General features: G+C 39.9%; 1 protein-coding gene across 3 annotated transcripts in view; it reads left to right on the plus strand.

The window, feature by feature from the left end:
- Positions 1–16,139, plus strand: part of LOC103116592 (WASH complex subunit 2-like) — a 61,224-nt gene extending 45,085 nt beyond the window's left edge. For 2 of the 3 annotated variants that reach the window (XM_060191606.1, XM_060191592.1), the window contains 9 exons: positions 1,791–1,970; positions 5,795–5,923; positions 6,386–6,466; positions 7,400–7,522; positions 8,466–8,528; positions 8,895–9,107; positions 11,081–11,692; positions 13,189–13,366; positions 15,868–16,139. In XM_060191606.1, coding sequence (XP_060047589.1) covers positions 1,791–1,970; positions 5,795–5,923; positions 6,386–6,466; positions 7,400–7,522; positions 8,466–8,528; positions 8,895–9,107; positions 11,081–11,692; positions 13,189–13,366; positions 15,868–16,007 — 1,719 coding nt within the window. In that variant the 3' untranslated portion in view covers positions 16,008–16,139. The remainder of the gene's footprint in view (positions 1–1,790; positions 1,971–5,794; positions 5,924–6,385; positions 6,467–7,399; positions 7,523–8,465; positions 8,529–8,894; positions 9,108–11,080; positions 11,693–13,188; positions 13,367–15,867) is intronic. The other variant, XM_060191597.1, reaches the window with a different exon arrangement.
- Positions 16,140–22,843: the final 6,704 nt, after the last annotated feature.

Raw genomic sequence — 22,843 nt, forward strand, 5'->3', positions numbered from 1 at the left:
ATTGTGTGACATTCTCTTCTTATAGTTGCATGTGTAATTTTTTTTTTTGCAAGTCCTTGAACTACCCCAGCCATAGCCCATTCCACACTTAAGACACTATTTATTTATTTATGTACATTACATTTTACTAGAGCACTACTCAGCTCTGATTTGTGGTGTTGCCAGGGATTAAACCAGGGACCTCTGGGCCTTGAGCATGAAAGTCTGTTATCTCTGCACTTGAATCATAACTGTACTGTACAACACTCCCCCCAAGCCCCCTTTTTTGCTTAAGTCTAAGTTCCTTGAGGGTTGGAGTCAGACCTGTTTTGCTTGCCATTATATCTGTAGTACTTGGACCATTACCATGCACATGGTAGCTACTTAAAAAAATTGCATACACCTTCAAAGAACCATACTTTTTTGTTGCTCCTTTTGCTAGGCCTATACTGCTCCAGGCTAGCTCACTTTTTTTTTCTTTTCAGTTCAGTGGTTTAATAGTTTGCAAGATTATAAGATTACAAGGGTATATAATAGTTCCACACCACACCCAACATCAAAGTTCTGTGCCTCACTTTTTTTTTTTAAATTTTTATTATAAAAAGGAAACACTGACAAAAGCCATAGGATAAGAAGGGTACAACTCCACACACTTCCCACCACCAGAACTCTGTATCTCATCCCCTCCCCTGATAGCTTTCCTATTTTTTATCCCTCTGGGAATATGAGCCCAGGGTCATTATGGGGTGCAGAAGGTGGAAGGTCTGGCTTCTGTAATTGCTTCCCCGCTGGAAATGGGTGTTGACAGGCCGATCCGTACTCCCAGCCTGCCTCTCTCTTTCCCTAGTGGGACGGTATGCCCCACTTTTTCAGAGCAGAGAGCAGAGACAGAATGAGAGAGGAAATACACCATGGCACTAAAGATTCCTCCAGTGCACAAGGCCATGTTGCATGCATAGGAAAGCAGGCACACATCCGGTTTCACTATTTTGCCAGCCACAAAGATGCAGACATTTTTCATAGTTTTAAGCACTCTGAAGTTAGGTCACATTTATAATCAGTAGATTACTTGTTTTTTTTTTCTTTCTTTCTTTCTTGGCTGTTTATATAGTTAAATAGGTTTTATAACTAATGATGTTACCTAAAATACGTTAATTACCGAATGGATGGATGAATGTTGCATTTTAGAATTATTGTGGAGATTCTTATAATTTCACATTAAAATGTAAGCAAGCCTTTTACAATTTGTGTCTGATTTTGTCCATTTTATTATACTTGAAACTTACCTATTAATGTAAGTTAAATACTAGAAAAATATATGATCTGTTCCCAGTGATTGACATTTGTGTTATCTCTGTGGCTTAGCAGTTAGTTATAGCTTATAAATAACCAGTGTGGATCTGGAATAGAGGGGTGTGTTTGTGTGTGTGTGTGTTTGTGTGTGTGTGTGTGTGTGTGTAACATACCTTATGTATTAATCTTAATATTTAATGTTGACTTACTATATATTAATACTAAAATATATTATGCGATATAGATATAACATTCCTCTGGTAGGAAGCAGGGAACTGACATTAAACTGTTTGGAAAATTGTTTGGCTATTGGATTATTTGTATACAATTCTTCATTTGAATAGCAATTCTAGAATTGATTTCAGTGTTTTTTTCACTTGAGAGTAGATATTACTAGCTACATGTCTTACAATATGCAAATACTTCATGTATTGAGTCAGTGAAGGGTTGAGAGGCCTCATGATGTACTTTATATTTCCATGTGCTCACTTAATCATTTCCTTACTCCTATTTTTTAGGAAGGACCTTTGACTTTACCTACTCAGGAAGCAGTCAAACATTCTGACTTATTTTCATCATCCCCACTGGATAAAGGAACTAAAAATAGAACTAAGACGGTGCTTAGCTTATTTGATGAGGAAGAGGATAAAACAGAAGATCAAAACGGCATCCAGGCTCCAAAGAAAGACATAGGAAAGGTGAGCAGAAACCAGTAATATAAAATTTTAAACAGTGGGCCAAAAAGAGGTCTCAGTGACGATGTACGTGTTTGAAGCTCTCGGTTTATTTACCTGCACCACATTAAAAAAATAATAATTTCAACTCTGGAGATAGTGGAATAGATGATGGAAGGGAATAAGAGAAGATGGGGTGCTCACACCTGTGCCAGTTTTTATCATGCTGACAAAATTAGTGATACATACTTGATCTCTTTGTAATCTATGGTATTATGATAGCTGTTTTATTTATTTATATATTTCTGTTTAGTTTGTTTATTTCTTCCCTTTGGAAATGAGGTAGAAAGAACTTTTTTGTGCTGTTATCTTCCAAACGTTTCTCATTTTGGTACTAATGAATTTTTTTAAATAAGGCCTTCGCAATTATAAAAGCCGGACCATCCACCTTCTGCACCCTATATTGACCCTGGGTCCATACTCCCAGAGGGATAAAAAAATAGGAAAGCTTTCAGGAGAGGGGAAGGGATATGGAGTTCTGGTAGTGGGAATTCTGTGGTGTTGTACCCTTCTTATCCTATGGTTTTTGTCAGTGTTTCCATTTTATAAATAAAAATTACAAAAAAAAAAAGGCCTTCAGATACTACACAAAGGGTAAAAGATGTTATGTTCAGACTATGTATATGCTGCCTGTATCTATAAATCTGTCCTCCACAAATTTTAATGGATCCCTAGTTCTCCCTTATATAATGTGTCATTCTGTTTCTGATTGACACCAGTTCTGTCCATACTTTTTCTATTCTAAACTTTTTTTAAAAAAATTCTTTATTGGGGGATTAATTGTTTACAGTCAACAGTAAAACACAGTAGTTTGTACATGCATAACATTTCCACATAACAATACAACCCCCACTAGGCCCTCCTCTGCCATCATGTTTTAGGATGACCTGAACTCTTCCCCTAATCAGAGTCTTTTACTTGGTGCAATACACCAACTCCAGTCCAAGTTCTGCTTAGACTTTTCCCTTCTAATCTTATTTTTCAACTTTTGTCTGTGAGTGAGATCATCCCATTTCCATCCTTTTGTTTCTGATTTATCTCAATTAACATGACATCTTCAAGCTTCATCCAAAATGGGGTAAAGAAGGTAAATTCACCAGAACCTGAGACTTTGGAGCCTCAGGAATAAGAGTCTTTTTGCATAACCATTATGTCATCTACCCCTGTTCACATTTCTCAATTTTCCATATAACAATTCAGTGCCCCTCTAGGTCTTCCTCTGCCATCATGTTCCAGGACCTGAAATCTCCCCCACTATCCCAAAGTCCTTTACTTTGGTGCAGTACACCAGACCCAGTCCAAGTTCTGCTTTGTGTTTATTGTTCAACTTTTTTTTTTCTTTGTAATTGGATTCGTTTCATTGAAGGTGCCTTTAAAATTTATGTGGAAAAGAGTTCTGCCAATATTTTCCTCTAAGTATTTGATAGTTTCTGGTCTAACATCTAAGGGGTGTTGAAATCCCCTACTATTACTGTGCTGCTGTTAATATATTGCTGTAGCCCTTTCAGTAGATGTTTGAAGTATTTAGATGGCTTCTCATTGGGTGCATAGATGTTAATAATGTTAAACCTCCAGTCCTTTTTTGTGGTCCATCAGCTTGTATAATGGTTTTCCATCCTTTCACTTTGTGTCTGTGTTTGTCTTGTTGAGTTAGGTGGGATTCCTGAGGACAACGTGTGGTTGGGTGGTGTTTTCTGATCCATCTTCCTACTTTGTGCCTTTGAATAGATGAATTCAGGGCATTGACACTTATTGATATCATACATTGAAGATATTTTAACACCATTATTGTAGCTTTTAGAGTGTTCTGACATGTGGCATGTTATTGATGATGTGATTATTTATAAGAGAACTTTCAGAACTTCTTGCAGGGCAGGCTTGGTGATAGTTGATTCCTTCAACTATTGCTTGTCTGAGAAGGTTTTTATGCCTCTATCTAGTCTGAATGACAGTCTAGCAGGATACAGTAGTCTTGGTTGAAATCCTTTCTCATTGAGCACTCAATAGATATCTTGCCATTGTCTTCTGGCCTTTAGTGTTTGTGTGGAGAAATCTGCTGCTAATCTTACAAGTTTTCTTCTGTAGGTGACTCTTATGTTTTTCTCTTGCAGCCTTCAGGATCCTTTCTTTATCCTTATTCCTTTTGATTATTAATATGAGGTGTCATGGTGTCTTTAAGTCTGGGTATATCTGTTTGGGACCCTCTGAGCTTCTTGAAGCTTTATGTCTTTTATGTTGTCTAGACTATTGAAGTTCTCATCTATTATGTTCTATAGAATGCTTTCTTCTCCTCCCTTTCTTTCTTCCTCTGATAAGCCAATAATGTGTTTATTACTTCTTTTGAAGTCATCCCATATGTCTTTGTTGTTGTTTTCAATATCTCTTAATCTTTTTTTGAGATCTCTTACTTCTTTCTTAGTTTTCTCTAATTCATCCCCAATCTTGCTAATGCTGTTTTCTGCCTCACTTATTCTATTCTCTCCCCCCTCTGTTGTTTTCTGTAGCTCAGCTATTTTGCTAGCCTGTTCTGATACTGTATTAGCTTATTCAGCTAGTTGTGCTCTTAGCTCAGCTATTTCGGCTTTCAGGTCTCCAATTACCTCCAAATAGTGTTTTCTTTTGGAGTCTCATTTGCTGTTTCCCCATTTCTGATTATATTATTTTCAAACTCTTTCCTCACTCTTGTGAAAATAGTTCAATTAGTGTTTGGATTTTCTCTAAATCTTTGGGGGGGTATCTGGACTTTTGTCCTGGTTTATTTCTCCAATGTTTCTTCTTGGTTTAACCATTGTACATGGTATGTTACAAGGTCCTTCTCTCAGTACCATTCAATCCACTAATAACACTTGCCTGGATTGACTTGTATCTGACCAGATAGAGTAGAAAGACACAGCTACTGCTGCTCTGTGATGGTTATTGATGGCCAGCAGGTGATCCTATTGTGATCTCTGGGCTTGTCTTGTTTGTATGATCTGCGGTTGATGGATGGGATGGTTGCTTTGGGCTGTCTTGTGGTCACAAATGCTCTGTTTTATGTTGTGTCCTTGCATTAAATCCAGAAGACTAAATACCCCCTGAGTAAAAGATTGATTGAGAGGTTTTAAGCCCCTTTCTCTTTTCTTCCGACATTCAGAACAACCTTCATTGCTTGCTGCATGTAAAGTGAAATTGCCAAAATGTTGCAGCTCAGATATGTGCCACCCAGAGCAGTGGCCTGACTTCTCTGTTCCTCAACCCACGCCCCTTTTTGTCCCAGCTGCACATGAGCACCCACCTGAGGCTACAAAACCCTCAGCTATAGATTATGACTTCAGTCGGGTCTCTTGTTGTATTTATTTAATGTTTTGGGAGGAGAGATAATTTGATCCCTGTTACTCCATGGCCATGCTTCCCAGAAGTTCCTGTTATAAACTTTTACAGGAAACTTCCTTGTTCTTTTAAAGGCTGTGTAATTTCTTATATATTTATTTACTTATTATTGGACAGAGACAGAATTTGAGAGGCGACAGGAAGAGAGAGAGAGAGAGAGAGAGAGAGAGAAGTGCAGCATTGCTTCACCACTTATGAGGCTTTTCCCTTGCAGGTGGGGACCAGGGGCTTGAACCTAGGTCCTTTGCACTGTAATGTGAGCACTTAACCTGGTGCACCACTGTAATTCCCTTCTGATAAATCCTTAGAATTTGAAGTGTCCCCCTGTTACCTTACAATCTTGTTATTAATTATTAAATCACTAATAAAAATTATTTTAACAAAGTTTAAGTGCATATAGACTTTTCTTATTTCTCCAGAGTCCAGTTCCTGATACCCGTCCCAAGAGCACCGGTGTCTTTCAGGATGAAGAGCTTCTTTTTAGTCACAAACTCCAAAAGGACAATGACCCTGATGTTGACCTTTTCGCTGGCACCAGGAAAACCAGGGTCAGTTCCATATGGTTGTCCACACTATAACTTTGTTGTTTTGCTAGATGTTATCTAAGAAGTTTATCTAGGAGGCTGGGCGGTTGCACAGCGGGTTAGGCACACATGATATAAAGTGAAGGACCAGCATAAGGATCCTGGTTCGAGCCCCCAGCTCCCCATCTGCAGGGGGTCGCTTCGAGCAGGTCTGCAGGTGTCTGTCTTTCTCTCCTCCTTTCTGTCTCCCCCCCCTCAATTTCTCTCTGCCCTTTCCAACAATAACAATAACAGCCACGTCAAGGACAACAACAAGGGCTACAAAATGGAAAAGGAGCCTCCAGGAGGAGCAGTGGATTCGTAGTGCTGGCACCGAGCCCCAGCAATAACCCTGGAGGCAAAAGAAAGAAAGAAAACAAAACAAGTTTATGTAACTCTTATATTGTTGTTGGTTTGCATATTGAATTTAGGTTTTATCTGTTCTAGTTTTTAGAGCCAAATGTTGGGAGCCTGTTTGGCGATGATGAAGATGATGACCTTTTCAGCTCAACCAAAACCCAGCCTTTGGTACCACTAGCCTTTTGTTCTCAGTATTGGAGTGCTAGGGGAAGGCTTCTGGGAAGGGACATTAATGTACAGTTATCTGATTATAGAAAGTACATAGGGACTTTCACTTACTAGAAAAAAATGTAAGTAGTGTCCTGATTAGGACATTTGTATTTCCATCTTATATGCACTAACATTAAAACATTGACTAAGCCAGGCCTTCTCATTGCACTATATATTTGTTTGATTTTTAGTTTTTTTTATTTTTTACTAAAAAGCCAGTCCACTCTCCTGGGGATATAGCCTAAAGACCAACACACACATCCAAAAAGATTTGTATGTACCTATGTTCATAGCACAATTTGTGATTTAATCCAAGCCTTTCAAGTGCAGAACTTAAATTTGGGTGTTAGCCTATGTGCCAGTTTTTTTTTCACCTGGTCTCTATAGATATTGTAACTCTTCTCTGTTTTCTTTTTGTCATAGAGAGGCCTCTTGATAAAGCCACAGTCTTGGGGTTGGGCCATGGCACACCAGGTTAAGCACACATAGTACAAAGTGAGAAGACCTGCAAAAGGATCTGGGTTCGAGCCCCCAACTCCCCACCTGTAGGGCAGTCGCTTCACAAGTAGTGAAGAAGGTCTACACGTGTCTATCTTTTTCTTCCCCTACTCTCCCTCCCCCTCTTTTCTCAATTTCTCTCTGTCCTATCCAAAAGGGAAAAAATGGACAAAATGAACACCTGGAGCAGTGGATTCGTAGAGCAGACATCGAACCCCAGCAGTAACCCTGGAAGCAAAAAAAGAAAGCCACAGTCTTTAGAATATTCTTTCTGAGATGCTGCCATTAAGTTGCCTCAGTGTTTATCTGAGCAGTGATTTTATAAAACTTAGGTTATTGTTATTTTTTCTTAAAATCTCTAAGATACCTATAGACTTTCATATTCTTTTGAAGGTATCAGAAAAGAAGAAGATAGTGAAAAAAGAACACTTTGTTTCTGCTTTCAAGAACCAGAAACCTCCTGAAACCACTCAAGATATCAAAGAAAAAAACTTATGGAAACCAGAACCCCACCAGGTTAGCATTTACCTGTTACAGGGTTTTCCGTTCTTACTTACATGCTAGTACAGTTTAACTCCATTGTGCACACTCAAGAGTTATTCAGAGTTCTCTTAATTAAGGGAATAGCATCCAGAGTCTCCTATTTTGCTTTATAAAATTTTCTAAGCCCCATTCACCTCTTTTCTCTCAGCTCCATCCTCCTGAATTTGTACTTACTGTTACTATTTTTGGAGGTCCTCTAAATGGATTCCAACAGAATTATGTGTGGGAGGATAAATAATCATCTTCCAACATGAACTATCATTTCTCCCATTGGGCTACCTGGGGTAGAATTATCTTAAAATTAAAAATAAATTTCATTTGATTTCTTGTTCTCTCTTTTTTACCTTTTCTACCATCATTGTTGTTAAGCCTCTGTCCTTGCAAGTCTCCTGTGATGCTCCAGAAAACAGACCAGAGCTGGAGAAGGAATTCTTTTTCTGATTGCAGCTGTCCCTTCATATAAGAGGTCTTTGTGTCCTGAGCTGTAAGAACCAAACACTAGGACTGGCAAGCTGTCTTTTTTATACCAAGTCTTAGCTTCTGCTTCTTGAGCCAGTACATTAGGCTGTGGGCTAACTTCGGTGTGCTCTGTAATATTTACTCTATGGAATAACCAACACGGTAACTTACCAATTGGTAGGTTTTACTGCTCTGATACACTGTGAATCTTATTTGCTATCTTACTCCTTTTACTCCACTTATGTTCTGACAACCTACTTGTACACCAAGTAAGGAGACATTAATGAAATAGTATCAGTGAAATGTTTTGAGACTTCAGGAAAGATTTAAACGCTGTCACTATTATAGAATTAGATACCATCACAAATTTCTTTACAGGCATAAGAATAATCCTACAGATACTGTTCTTATCTCTCCCCCCAACTCCCAATAATTAACTAATTGTAATTTCACACAGGACTCGCCAGGTTCAGCTCCATTTAAAACCAAAGAGCCATCCCCTCGGATCTGGAAAATACAAGTAATTATAATATGTCTGGAATCTTCATTGCCTGCCTTGTGGCATCTGTAAACTTTTTTGGGTTTTTTTCTTTTATTTTTTACTTTTGTCAGCTACTACCAGGTGTTTTCTCATCTCTTCCTCACCCTCTAGTTGCTTCTGTGTGCTGCATCTGTAACATCTGTTCTTTGATTTCAGTGATGGACACAGGTGTATAACCTTCTGTTTGAATTCTGAGACTAAAGTGGGAGACTTTCCTGCATTGCTCTTTTCTCCTCTTGTGTTACACATTATGTACACTGAGTGTCTTTTCTTGTATCACAGTAATAGCAATAAATTACTGCATTAAAAAGCATAAGTTTCTTTTCTCTCTTTTTTTTACCTTAGGCAAATTTATCAATTAATCCAGCAGCCTTGCTGCCTGCAGCAGCTCCCCAGATCTCTGGAGCAAAGCCTGCTTTGCCAGAATTGGCTATTCCATCATCTGAATCTGGAAGGATCCACAGTCTGGATAGACTGTCCACTGTTCCTGGAGATGGGGAGCTCGGTGTGAGTTTTGATCTTCCAGCTCAGGCAGACACCTTACACAGTGCAAACAAGGTAATTAAAGTACTTTTTCTTGCTTGCTTAACTAGAGCAACCTACATGTTTCTTCCAAGTCCATCAGTTACACACAGTAGACTTGACTCCACCTCACCAATGGAAGAAGGAACCCCATCCTTCCTTCAGTGTCTCCACCCTCCTTCTGTTTTGCTCATCCAGCATACACTTTTCTACTGCATGCATCTGTTATATTTATAGTTTACTCAGTAGCCATAGTAAAGTCCCACTACCTCCAGGCTTTCTTTAATTGCCACCTAGGAGTCTTTTAAACACAAAGTGTCTCCTCACTGTCTAAGGAGGGCCATTTGAGCTTCTCTTACAAACCATGTTAACTAAAGCTTCCAGCTCCCACATCAGTCACCATTTAGTCTCTGCCTAATCTTCATCCCATCAGGCATCTTTCCCTGAACACACTTACTCACTGCTGTCATTAGCACATGCTGCTTCCTCTGTCAAGAATGCTATGCCTCGGTGACAGCCAGCACTGCTCAGATTTCACGGTTTCTGTGATGTTTCACTTTCTCTTCCCTTGCTTCTAGGTTCTTTCCTCTGAGATACTCCCATGGCAGTTACTCTTGTACTAGCATTGTCACATCATAGTTTTCCTTAGAACTGTGGCTTTATGGATTATAAACACCTTACATTCGCTTTCATGTTAGTTGGCTGTCTTGTTTCTATGCAGTTTTCTTTTACTGGTTCTGAGTAAGCAACTTAGCCTAGAATAACTCAGGCAAATATGTTCATTTTATGTGTTCTCAAACCTGTATTCCTTATAAAAATAATAAAGCCTTCCTTTATATATATTTGATTTTGTTTAATTTGGCACTTACTTAAAATTATTTGTGAAACTTCATTGAAATAGGCAGAGTCAAGTACTTTACCAGAAATAGCATGTATCATTTCAAAACAACTTGATTTGATATTTTAGAAAATATCACAGACTTTATATCATTGATAATAAATGATTCACATTTTGAGAATATTAAAGTTTCTGATTTTAAAGCTTTTTTGCTCATTTGTTTTGATTTTGTGCCAGGGATCAAGATCAGGGCTTCATACATGCAAAGTTTGTGCTCTAGCACTAAGCTACATCACAGCCCCCAAGACATATTTTTGTGTGAAAGATTTAATATTTGAATTTAATGTTGTTGACATTGATATTGTAGGTTATTCTTCTCTTTACTATCGTGTATCTTCATGCTCCTTTAGCCTGATTTTAGAATAGCTCCCTAAGAAGGCTAATGGCATGAAATGTCTCTTGATTCTTTTCTGTTTTTTTTAAACATTTTTATTATATTTATTTATTGGACAGAGATAACCAGAAATTGAGAGGGAAAGGGGTGATAGAGAGGGAGAGAGACAGAGAGACACCTGCAACACTGCTTCACCACTCGTGAGGCTTTTCCCCTTGCAGGTGGGGACTGAGGGTTTGAACCCAGGTCCTTGTTCACTGTAATGTGTGTGATCAACCAGGTGCACCACCACCCAGCCCCCGATTCTTTTCTATTTTTGAAAGAGACCTAAATTTAGGAGCCAGGTGGTGGTGCACCTGGTTAAGCACACACATTGCAGTGCAGGTGGGAACTATCTGAAATTGTACCCCTCATATCCCACAATGTAGATCATTATTAAATCATTAAAAAAAAAAAAGGTGCTTCTTCGGAATTTTTTTTTTTAGTATATATGTATGTGGACTCTCGTACATACATGATTCTGTTGCTTCTGTGCCAAGTTTTTGTTGCTCTTGTTGTTTTTGTTGGTTTGTTTGTTTTCATTATTTTGAACTAATTCCCAGTTCTACTTTGGAAAATTATAAGAAATAACCTCTTCTGTGTCTTACATAATTTATTGACTAGGGTAACCAAAACATGGTGAAGTATTTCTAGTTACTTTATCTTTGATATGTTAACTCCAATACTTTTTAAAATCATCAGCTTGATGTGGCCTTTTTATTTTTTCAACCATGGCAGGGCCGAGTGAAAGTGAGAGGAAAGCGCAGACCACAGACTCGTGCAGCTCGGCGGTTGGCTGCCCAAGAGTCCAGTGAGGCTGAGGACATGAGTGTCCCCAGAAGATCTGCTGCACAATCTCCACAAGGTGCCATTTCACCAGATGGCTTTCAGCCACTGCCAAGAACACCTGGTGAAGAACATTCTCAGGAGGCCTTAGCAGCTGCCACTCCAACTTGGTTAGGTGATCCCATAGCTGGAGTGGACAGAAGCCCCTTTGGGAAGTCTCACGGTCAACCTCTTGAGGATGACCTTTTTGATTCTGAAGATATCTTTTCTAACAGTATAAAATCTCAGCCTACGGGGAGAACAAAAGCCAAGACAAAAGCAACAGAGAACCCAACCAACCCACCAGGAGAAAGTAAAGAAAAGAGCCCCATGTTTTCTGCTCGAGGTGAGACAGGTAGTGATGAAGATCTTTTTCAGTCTGTGACGCCAAAACCATCGAAGACAAATCCCTTCCCTCTCCTGGAAGATGAGGATGATCTCTTTGTACATCCAAAAAGCAAGAAGACTGAGTCAAAATCCAGCAGCCAACAGGATGTCATCTCAAAAGCACAAGATATTTTTGAGGTAATAGGTCAAAACTGCATGTATTTTTCTGCATTAAGGATGATACCCAACTGACTCTGAGCCATAGATTTCATTTCACTTATTATATTGCTAACCCATATCTTCTTGCTTAGTAAGTAGAACTAGATTCTGATTGCTAGTAATTCTGAAAATTGAAAGTTTTTTTTTTATTTATAAAATGGAAACACTGACAAAAACCAAAGGATAAGAGAGATACAACTCCACACAATTCCCACCACCAGAACTCATTCCCATCCCATCCCCTGATAGCTTTTTTATTCTTTATCCCTCTAGAGTATGGACCCAGGGTCATTATGGGGTACAGAAGGTGGAAGGTCTGGCTTCTGTAATTGCTTCCCCACTGAACATGGGCATTGACAGGTCAATCTATACTACCAGCCTGCCTCTTCTCTTTCCCTAGTGGGGCGGGGCTCTGGGGAAGTGGGGCTCGGCTCTGGGGAAGTGGGGCTCCAGGACATATTGGTGGGATCGTCTGCCCAGAGAAGTTCAGTTGGCATCATGTTAGCATCTGGAACTTGGTGGCTGAAAGAAGACTTAACATATAAAGCCAAACAAATTGTTGCCTAATCATGAACCTAAAAGCTGGAATAGTTCAGATGAAGAGTTGGGGCGGGGGGGGAGGGGTTCCGTTTTGTAGATAGTTAGTAGGCCTATTTTAGTTATATTTTAAAGGGCCCATGAAAGTTCTTTTTTAATTTTCTTTCATGTAGGTTAGTAGTTCCTGGATGGCCATAAGTCTGAATACAGTTTTTAATTTTTAAACTTTATAAGAGTATTTCTATAGTCACCTGCTTGACATGTAGAAAGCAGTGTCAGTACAACTTGTATATGTAGCCTTTGGTTACTGGGGGAACCAAGTCCCCACTGGAGCTGATTTAGCTCTGGCAGTGTCATTCAGCGGCACTTGCAGGGCAGATGTTTATCTGGGTAGTGAAATGAGTATAAAGTGAACTAGAACCTAGGCTCTGCTCCTCAGAGTGCTTAGGAAGGGGGAATCTGATATAGACAGAGAAACATGTTCTCATATCTTCTTATTATTATTCCTTTTCCTTTCTTTTTTTGGATAGGGAAAGAGAAACAATGAGGCAGAGAGAAAGAGAATGAGACCTCAGCACCAAAGCTTTCTTCAGTGCAGTAGGTGCTGCGTTCAACCTGGGTTGCGCACATGGCAAAGCAGGACATATCCAAATGAGCTATTTCACCAGCCCCAGCTCAGTTTTCAAGTGTTTTAAGGAAACAGCTTTGAGTAGTGGATGGGGCAGGAGGCCTGCTTTAGCAATGGCCTACCTAAATAGGTGGCATTTGAACTGGATGGACTATGTGGATAAGGACCTTGCCAGGCTGACCTCTGGAATAATAACATTCCAGGCAGAGACTTTTAACACTGGTAATTGGATTTCTACAAGTTGAAATGTTTTTTTTTCTATGACAGTTACTAAATTCAAAATTATTTTGCTTGTTTTTGGCTTACCAAGGATGATATATTTGCTATAGAAGCAGTCAAGCCCTCACAAAAAGCAAAAGAGAAGGAAAGAACATTTGAACCCAACTTATTTGATGATAACATTGATATCTTTGCTGACCTAAACATAAAACCAAAAGAAAAACCCAAAAAGAAAGTAGAAACTAAGTCTATATTCACTGATGATATGGGTAAGTTTGGCTTTTTCTTCCCTTTATTTTTATTATGAATATATACATTTTATGCATGACATGAAATCATTGTCTTTAATGTCTTGATGTTTCTCCTGCTCCCTTTCCTGGAAAACATGTATTTCCTTCAGCTAGTTATTTTTGAGTTAATCTGAAGATGTATAATTAAACAGGCTAATCACTTCAACTAAAGAAACTTACTGATGGGGGCCAGGCAGTAGTGCACTAGGTTACACACATGGTGCAAAGCACAAGGAATGGCTTAAAGATCCCAGTTTGAGCCCCTGGCTTCCCACCTGCAGGGGGGTTATTTCATGGGCAGTGAAGCAGGTCTGCAGGTGTCTATTTTTCTCACCCCCTCTCTGTCTTCCCCTCCTCTCTTGATTTCTCTCAGTCCTATCCAACAATAACAGCAGCTATAACAACAGTAACAGTAACAAGGGCAACAAAATGGGAAAAATGGCCTCCAAAAGCAGTGCATTCGTAGTGCAGCCCTGGAGGCAAATTAAAAAATAAAAAAACTTACTGATATGATGGACATCCAGGGAACTTGAAGACCAGAATTTTGCCCTTAAATGTAATTTAAGTTTATCTTAATATTCCCCCTGCCCATTACCTGTGACAAGTAGGAACAACACTCTGAGATTATGGAAGGAGGATCAGAAACTACCTGCCAAGCTAAAGCAGGCTGAAGTAATTTCAGAGTTGTGTGCTGCAGGATGGGGTATGATACAGTTGGTTGAATCAGAGTTCTCACTGGAACATGATTTTCAGTGGTTCAGAGAGTGGAGTGGTAGTGTCGGAGAAGATAATTATATGACTCAAACTTTGCATTTTTTAAAAAAGTTTTATTTATTATCGGATAGAGACAGACACATGCAACCCTGCTTCACCACTCATGAAGCTTCCCCCCGGCAGGTGGGAAACAGGAGCTTGACCCTGGGTCCTTGTGCACTGTAATATGTGTACTTAACCCAGTGCACAACTGCCTGTCTCCTCAAACTTTGCATCTTACCAAATAATTCGAGTGTAAAGATATTATACACTTCATCATACAACATCTGCTTGATTAATGGCCCTGTCAAATCACAAGTGCAGTTTGTGGTGACGCATCCTATGTTGGTAGATAGGACTGGGACTAAAGCCAAATACTTCCTTTTTCTTTTCCTTTCTCCCCCAATTACACCTTGCAATTAACTGGGAAAATGAGATACTGCCGGGGCACACTGGATCTTTTCCCAGAGCAAGCCCTACCTCTCTTTTCTACCTGTTTCTCTCCAAATGAGACACAGAAGGGACTGTTTCTTACAATGCAATGGCATGGCATGAGGTGACATGTCTGCTATAATAAATCCATACTGTCTGAAAGACATAAAAACTAAAAAAAGAGCTAGGTAGTGTGGCACACCCAGTTGAGCTCACTTGTTACCATGCACAAGGACCTAGGTTCAACCTCCAGTTTTCTGCAGGAGTAGGTAGGTGGGGGACTAACAAGCAGTAACGCTGGGCTACAGGTATCTTTCTCTCTCCCTGTCTCCCCCTTTCCTCTCAACTTCAGTCTGTCTCTGGTCAATAAATAAATATTTTAAAAAGTAAAAAAGGACCCATAGAATTTGTTGTGTGTCCATGCAGACATAGTGATATTAATAATGGTTTGCTTTGTATATATTCATTATTTAGAAAATACTAATATTTTGTTCTGCTGTTCATTTTAGTAACTTAATCTCTGCTCATCTTAGTACATACAGAGATATGTCTACTCTTTATTTTTAGTGGTTGTATTACTTTGTCTTTGCCACAAACCTGTTGAGAGTGATGTAGCTTGTCCCTAAATTTTTCTATGCTACAGTTAATATTGCAATGTTTAATGTTTGTGTATACATGGTCTTTTCATGTATGTGCTAAAGTCTTTATTAGTCTATGGCCATACCGCCCTGAACACACCCGATCTTTTCGGATCTTGGAAGCTAAGTAGGGTCGGGACTGGTTAGTACTTGGATAGGAGACTAAAGTCTTTATTAGGCTAGAACTCTAAGAGCAGCATTACTGCATATGTAACATACTAGATAAGATGAATCAGGAAGCCCTAGGGTCAATGAAACATTACAATTATGAACATGAAGACTTATGTCATTATAAACATTGCAATACTTCAAAAAGATGCTTTTTTTTTTTCCTGAAAGAGGTTGACTCCTTTTAAAATCCAGTGGGGAAGGGAATGTAGAAATATGTATAATGTCACAGTTATGAGAGGGGCTGGATTAGAAACCTCTCCTGAACATTTATTGCTGAGAAACTGTGTTCACAAAGAATCTGTAACTTCTATGTGATTGCAAATCTTGATTAGTAACAGAGCCAGGACCAGAAAGAGGTTTAGCTCTTACTGTTTTTGATTCTTCATACTAGTTAACAGACTTTAGTCTTAGTGGTTTGTGTTAAATACGTTTTAAAACACCTATTTTCTTGTTTATTCAATCACTTTTCCTTTTTTTTTTCTAAAGATGATATATTTTCCTCTGGTGTCCAGCCTAAGACAACCAAAGCAAAAAGTAGGTCCTCGCAGGCAGCACCTGAACCAAGATCTGAACAGAAGGTTTCCAACATATTTGATGATCCCTTAAATGCCTTTGGAGGCCAGTAGAGCATATACAGTCATCACTTTTCAACTTCCAGGTTATATCCTTGAGTTAATGTTGTTTATATGCTTTTTGTCTTAATTGAATCATGAAGACAATAAAATAAATACATAATGGAGCTTCTAGCTCACATCTTATCCAATACTTAGTATTTTTTTTTGCACTGGTTTTAATCATGTTTAACACTGCAAAACAGAAAAAAAAAGTTTGAGTGTTTTTTTTCCTTTTATATGTCTGTTTTAATTTTTTTAATTAATTTTTTTATTTAAGAAAGGATAAATTAACAAAACCATAGGGTAGGAGGGGTACAACTCACACAATTCCCGCCACCCAATCTCCATATCCCATCCCCTCCCCTGATAGCTTTCCCATTCTCTATACCTCTGGGAGCATGGAACCAGGGTAGTTATGGGTTGCAGAAGGTGAAAGGTCTGGCTTCTGTAATTGCTTCCCCGCTGAACATGGGCGTTGACTGGTCGATCCATACTCCCAGTCTGCCTCTCTCTTTCCCTAGATGGTTGGGTCTCTGGAGAAGTGGAGCTCCAGGACACATAGGTGGGGTCTTCAGTCCAGGGAATCCTGGGTGGCATCCTGATGGCATCTGGAAGCTGGTGGCTGAAAAGAGAGTTAACATACGAAGCCAAACAAATTGTTGAGTAATCATGGACCCAAAGGTGGGAATAGTGGAGAGGAAGTGTTGGGGGGGTGCTCACTGCAAACTCTAGTATACTTCTGCTTTCAGGTATATATTTTGCACTTATTTATGGATACTTGTGAACATATGCTTTCTCTCACAGAACCTGGTATATATCTAGGTTTTGGGACTTTGTTAGAAAGTGATACACCTGGGATGGAATTAGAGTATACTATGAAAGGAAAGGTCTCACCCGAGTAATGAAGCTGAAGGGTTGTCATTCTACACCTGAAGTCTCTGAACACAGTCTGAGCTGAAGCATGTTGAGGTGGCAATCGTTGCGTTGATTAGGTTGCAATCCGCAGATGCAATATTATTTGATATGGATTGGGAAAGGCATGCGGGAAAGTGGGCCCTATCGTAAGGTTCCAGGACTGGGGGAAATGTAGGCTCTTTAGTGGAGATGTGAGGTTCCTGCTGTCTTAGGGTTCAAAAAAACAATAGATAGTTAATGTTATCATCACATTATTTGGTAATTGGATTAACTTTGAAAAGTCCTTTTGTTAGGGTTTGCGGTATAGTACCCAGTATCTTGTAAATAGCTGTGCGACTGGTTGCCTCTGATCTACTTGGTCTAGGCTTTTGAGAGAGTCTGCATATCAAAAATACATCCTATAAATTAAGAAGAATCAGTCTGTGTTCTAAAAACTTCGAGACATACAATTAATTTTCCCCCTCTCATATTAATTAACTAGTGATTTATATGACTACACTTTACTAGGAGTGTACATAAACACCGTTCCCACCACCAAAAGACTGTGTCCCAACCCACCAACCCACCCCCACGCCCCACCAGCCCAGGAAGCCGCATGTCTACCCCTCACCACAGGGTTTTACTTTGGTGCCCTACTTTCAATTTAGTCAGATCCTGCTTTTAGTTTCCCTTTCAGATCTTCTTTCTCAACTTCTGTTGATGAGTGGGATCATTCTATACTCATCTTTATCTTTCTGACTTAGCTGACTTAACATAATTCCTTCTAGCTCTATCCAAGATGGGTCAGAGAAGGTGGGTTCATTGTTCTTGATAGCTGCATAGTATTCCATTGTGTATATATACCACAGCTTTCTCAGCCACTCATCTGTTGTTGGGCACCTGGGTTGCTTCCAGGTTTTAGCTATTATGAATTGTGCTGCTACGAACATAGGAGTACACACATCTTTTTGGTTGGGTGTTATGGAGTCTTTGGGGTATAACCTCAGGAGAGGAATTACTGGATCATATGGAAGGTCCATGTCTAGCCTTCTGAGAGTTCTCCAGACTGCTCTCCACAGAGGCTGGACTAATTTACATTCCCACCAGCAATGCAAAAGGGTTCCACTGTCCCCACATCCTCTCCAGCATTTGTTGCTGCTGTCCTTTTTGATGTATGCCATTCTTACAGGGGTGAGGTGGTATCTCAATGCTGTGTTAATTTGCATTTCTCTGACAGTCAGTGACCTGGAGCAGTTTTTCATATGTTTGTTAGCCTTTTGGATCTTCTCTGAGGTGAATGTTTTGTTCATATCCTCTGCCCATTTTTGGATGGGGTCATTTTCTTTTTTGGTGCTAAGTTTGCTGAGCTCTTTATATATTTTGGTGATTAGTTTCTTGTCTGATATATGGCATGTGAAGATCTTCTCCTATTCTGTGAGGGGTCTCTTTGTTTGTGTGATAGTTTCTTTGGATGTGTAGAAACTTTTCAATTTGATGTAGTCCCATTGGTTTGTTTCTGCTTTAGTCTTTCTTACAATTGGGTTTATTTCATCAAAGATGTCCTTGAGGTGTAGGTGGGAAAGTGTTTTACCAATGTTTTCCTCTAAGTATTTGATTGTTTCTGGTCTAACATCCAAGTCTTTGATCCATTTGGAGTTGATTTTTGTTTCTGGTGAGATAAAGTGGTTCAGTGCCGGGATAGACTGAGGGTACTTCTTCCCGAGCTAGTGCTCTCTGGGTTGGAGAGAACTCAACTGGAGCCGATCTAGGCTGCTGCATGGGAGAGGGATCAGGAACTTGTGCTGCACTAACTTCGCAGGAGATACAATCTGGAACTCTCGGAGCCGGAAAGCAATTTCCAAGTGTCTTTAATCAGAAGAGCAGCTGTTTTTATACTCTCCAAGTAGGGTGGAAACAGGATGTGATATAGAGAGGGTGGAGAGAAAAGTGACTGGTGAAAATCAGAGTGTGACAAGGAGGGGGTGGAGCAGGTGAGAATCCTATCACTGAACCACCAATGCCCTGGAGGGAGGGTGGTGCTTGTTAACAGTGGTTATGTAAATAGAATGCAGTGGTTATGTAAATAGAATAGTGTTAAGCAGAAGCCAGGGGGAGCTGGCATACTATCCAACATCTCCCCCTTTCTTTTTAACTATTTGCCTTAGTATCAGGAGAGTGGGGCACTTTGTGAGGCATGGAGACTGATAAGAGGCACACTTTTTGGGGTTCTACTGTCCCTCCTTGCCCAACCTCTCCGTAGAGAGACTAACAGGATTGACACACCCCTCAGACTCAAGCCCTTCCAAGCTCAACCATATCCTCACAATTCCCCAACATCTCCCTCTTACTTAATGGCCATATATAACTGGGTCAATGTCTGTAAAAGGCTTCATCTCTGTCAGGGGAATAGCAGTGTAGGGGTGAACAGAAACCTGTTGGGAAGAAAGCAGAATGATAAAGTGTAAGTGTCTTCAAAAAGAACTAGCACAAGACAGGGAGGGATAAGTAAGAGTAGCAAGAGACAGAGTGAACCTGATGGGTGGAGGAGTGGGGGCCTGATAAGCCAAGGGGCTAGAGGGGTGATCTGGCATTGCAAAATCCCGAGTCAGCTGGCGGAAAGTTCTATGAACTGCTACAGTCATTCTTCAAGAAGTCCAGCAGTATAAAGGGAGTGTCCAGTAAGTTCTATAGAAGCATCAGTCCAATGTCAACGGCCAGGAAATAAATGCCACATGTCTATCTTGATGGAGGAGGACAGCCACTGGAACTTTTCTTCTCTGTAGAGAGTGACCTGGAACCGATGTCCAATGTCAACGGCCAGGAAATAAATGCCACATGTCTATCTTTATGGATGAGGACAGCCACTGGAACTTTTCTTCTCTGTAGAGAGTGACCTGGAACCACCAAAACATGATGGGCGAAACAGAAGCAGGAAGAGCAGACACCGATGATTGAGAGAAAGGCAGTAGGAAAGTCTTGTCCTTTGGAGTCTGTGAATCAGGTTCTCCAGATTGTGTCAGGTCACATCATGGGTTTCGGGGGATGGCTGTAATTGTGGGTGATGTCAGAGGTCAGGGGTCCAAGATGGATTTCTGGGGATTCTATATGAGCAGATGCTTCTTTATGCGAAGGCTTGTCATAGCTGTAGTCAATTACTTATGAAAAAACTTTGTAACAAATTAGAAGTTTACTACAATTGATAACTCAATGATTATAATTGGTTTAGGTATCTTTATAATTTCGTGTAAAGGTCATCTTATGTGACCTCATGTAGCAGTCTCTATATAGCAAAATTTTCATACCGAATTTAAGTCACATATATTGATTCTTAACTATTTTTACATTGGGTTTTTAAGCAAACTCAGGTTACTAGAGTTAACACATTTTAGTGATAATTTTTTTTTTGGTACATTTACAATATCAGATTGATGCCAAATTTTTTGTGGATTAATTTCCACAAGATAGCTTACAGTACATTTTGGGGGGCCCTCCAAAAATGTCCTGTATAGAGGATTTGTATTTTAACTTAGGAGATGATGAATTGTCACCTTGAATATTTAGAGTTTTACCTTAAACACTCAGTTACTTTAATGAATTGATTTTACCTCTTCTCTTAAGAATGTAGCTTTGAAGTTACAATTTAACCGTTAAGTTAATGTTTACCAAACTTGAAACACGCATATTAAACATATAGTTTATAACACACAGGAGAAAAACTTGTAAATAAGACATATCATTTCAAATGCGAATTTAGATCTACTGTCATAGTTGAACCATCTTTACTCACACAGTTTAAGACTAAACATTTCATATTTATATCAGGACTTAAAAAAGAAATCAAAAAGAGGAATGAACAATTTTTGGACTGTTTCTGGACGTCTCCAGAAACCATGGTTGCGTCCAGCCGTTTTATATAAAGTCAGTTAACTTTCAGAGTACTCTGAGCAAAATGGGTCGTACAAAAATTTTGGTCACTCAACTCACTCAATTTTTTTTTTCACTCACTCATTCACAAAACACAACTGGCCAGTCATAGCATAAGACATTCGGGGGAGGGGGGGAAGAGTTCTCTGAATCTTTTTTTTTTTTTTATTCTTGCATGCTGTATTATGGATCCTGGGGTGCATCCTGCAGCCAGTTTTCTTGCAGCCAGTCTTCTTGCAGTGTTTCTTGTTCTTCAGGGATATCAGCGCCATCATATGGGTATTGCTGGACATGGCGGGCAGGAACCCAAACAGGCTTGGAGTAATTTTGTGGAAAAATGCATGCGAAACCCCTCCCCATAGTCAACAGGGGGTCAGGTCCTTTCCAAATTTTATCAAGTGGGTCTTTCCATTTGACTTTAATAGCTGGGAGGGTGGGTGGTGTTTGCCAATGAAGAATAATAGGAGGTTGGTCTGAGTTTTTGTAAATATTAAAGAGATTTAATGTAGTTAAGGCTTTTGCCAGCTGGATATTGGGGGGGTACATTTCCCCTTTTATAAGGGCAGCAGCTCCCTTTTTTCCACCATCAGTGAACACTGTAGGAGCAGAGGGGATGGGATCTTGAGAGAAAAGTTTAGGTACTAGTAGAGGCAACAGAGGTAAAGAAGCTATCAAATTATTAGAGGGAAAATGGTTATCTAATTGTCCTGGAAAACCCATTAAACTTATGGCAAAACGAGAATGGTGGCGTATGAGCCATTCTGTATCTGTGAGAGAAAAGGGAAGAATGATTGAATCTGGTTCCCTTCCTAAGACCTGAACTGATCTGTTTCTTCCTTGGCGAACCATAAATGCTAAGGCATCAATCTCGGTAAGGAGTCTTGGAGCTCCGCCTACTGGCGTATGAAGCCATTCGAGAACTCCATGTTTCTGCCACAATGCCCCCACTACCATGGGGGTGGAGTTAAAGATTAGAAGATTTACTGGAGAGGAGGGGGAGAACCAAACGAGGTGCATGTCCTGGAGAGCCTGGTTAACTTTTTCCAGTGCCAAGGAGGCTTCAGGGGTTAACATCTGCTTTGAGGTGGGCTGTCTGTTTCCTTTTAACAGATCGAACAGTGGTTGCAGACAGCTCGTAGGCAGATAAAGATACTGCCTAAGCCAATTCAAATTTCCAAGAAAACTTTGTAAAGAAGCAAGAGTGAGATTAGAAGGAAAAGTAACACAAGGTTTTAAAGGATGAATCTGCGTTAGGGAAATCTCTGAGCCTAAGAAAGATATTGGAGGAATTAGCTGTATTTTCTCAGGAGCTACATTAAGTCCACTTCTCTTTAAGGCAGGGATTAGAAAATCACGTAGGGCGGAGAGATCTGTATCTAATTCTCCCCATATTAACACGTCATCCATATAATGAAAAACCTTAAGGCCCTTATGAATATATGGGAAAAGGGCAGATTTAACAGCCTCTTGACAAATAGTAGGACTATTAGCCATGCCCTGGGGCAGTACCACCTATTCAAATCTATCGGCAGGGCTGGCATTATTAATAGAAGGAACAGAGAAAGCAAAACGTTTACAATCTTGTGGGTGTAAGGGAATAGAGAAAAAACAATCCTGTATATCAGTAGCTATGATTGGAATTCCTGTGGGAATTGCGGAAGCAAGAGGCAAACCCCTTTGGGGGGAGCCCCAAACCTGCATGGTTTTATTAACTGCACGAAGATCTTGGAGGAGCCACCATTTTCCTGAGCGCTTTTTAATCACAAAGACTGGAGTATTCCATGGGCTCCGAGAATGACGAATGTGTCCCAAAGATAACTGCTCTTGGACGAGTTCTTTTAAAATTTCTAGCTTCTCCCTAGGCAAAGGCCACTGTTCCACCCAGACAGGCTCATTAGAAAGCCAATCTAAGCGGGGAGTTCTGTTACGAACAGTGGCAGTTACTATTGGGGGTGCTGGTTGGGTCTAGCAGTCTCACAGGAGTGAGTGTGGTGTCCTCCAGAGGTGTCTGAGGATATCACTACATCTAA

This window comes from Erinaceus europaeus, chromosome 1 (genome assembly GCF_950295315.1).
Source record: "Erinaceus europaeus chromosome 1, mEriEur2.1, whole genome shotgun sequence".
Classification (NCBI taxonomy): Eukaryota; Metazoa; Chordata; class Mammalia; order Eulipotyphla; family Erinaceidae; genus Erinaceus; species Erinaceus europaeus.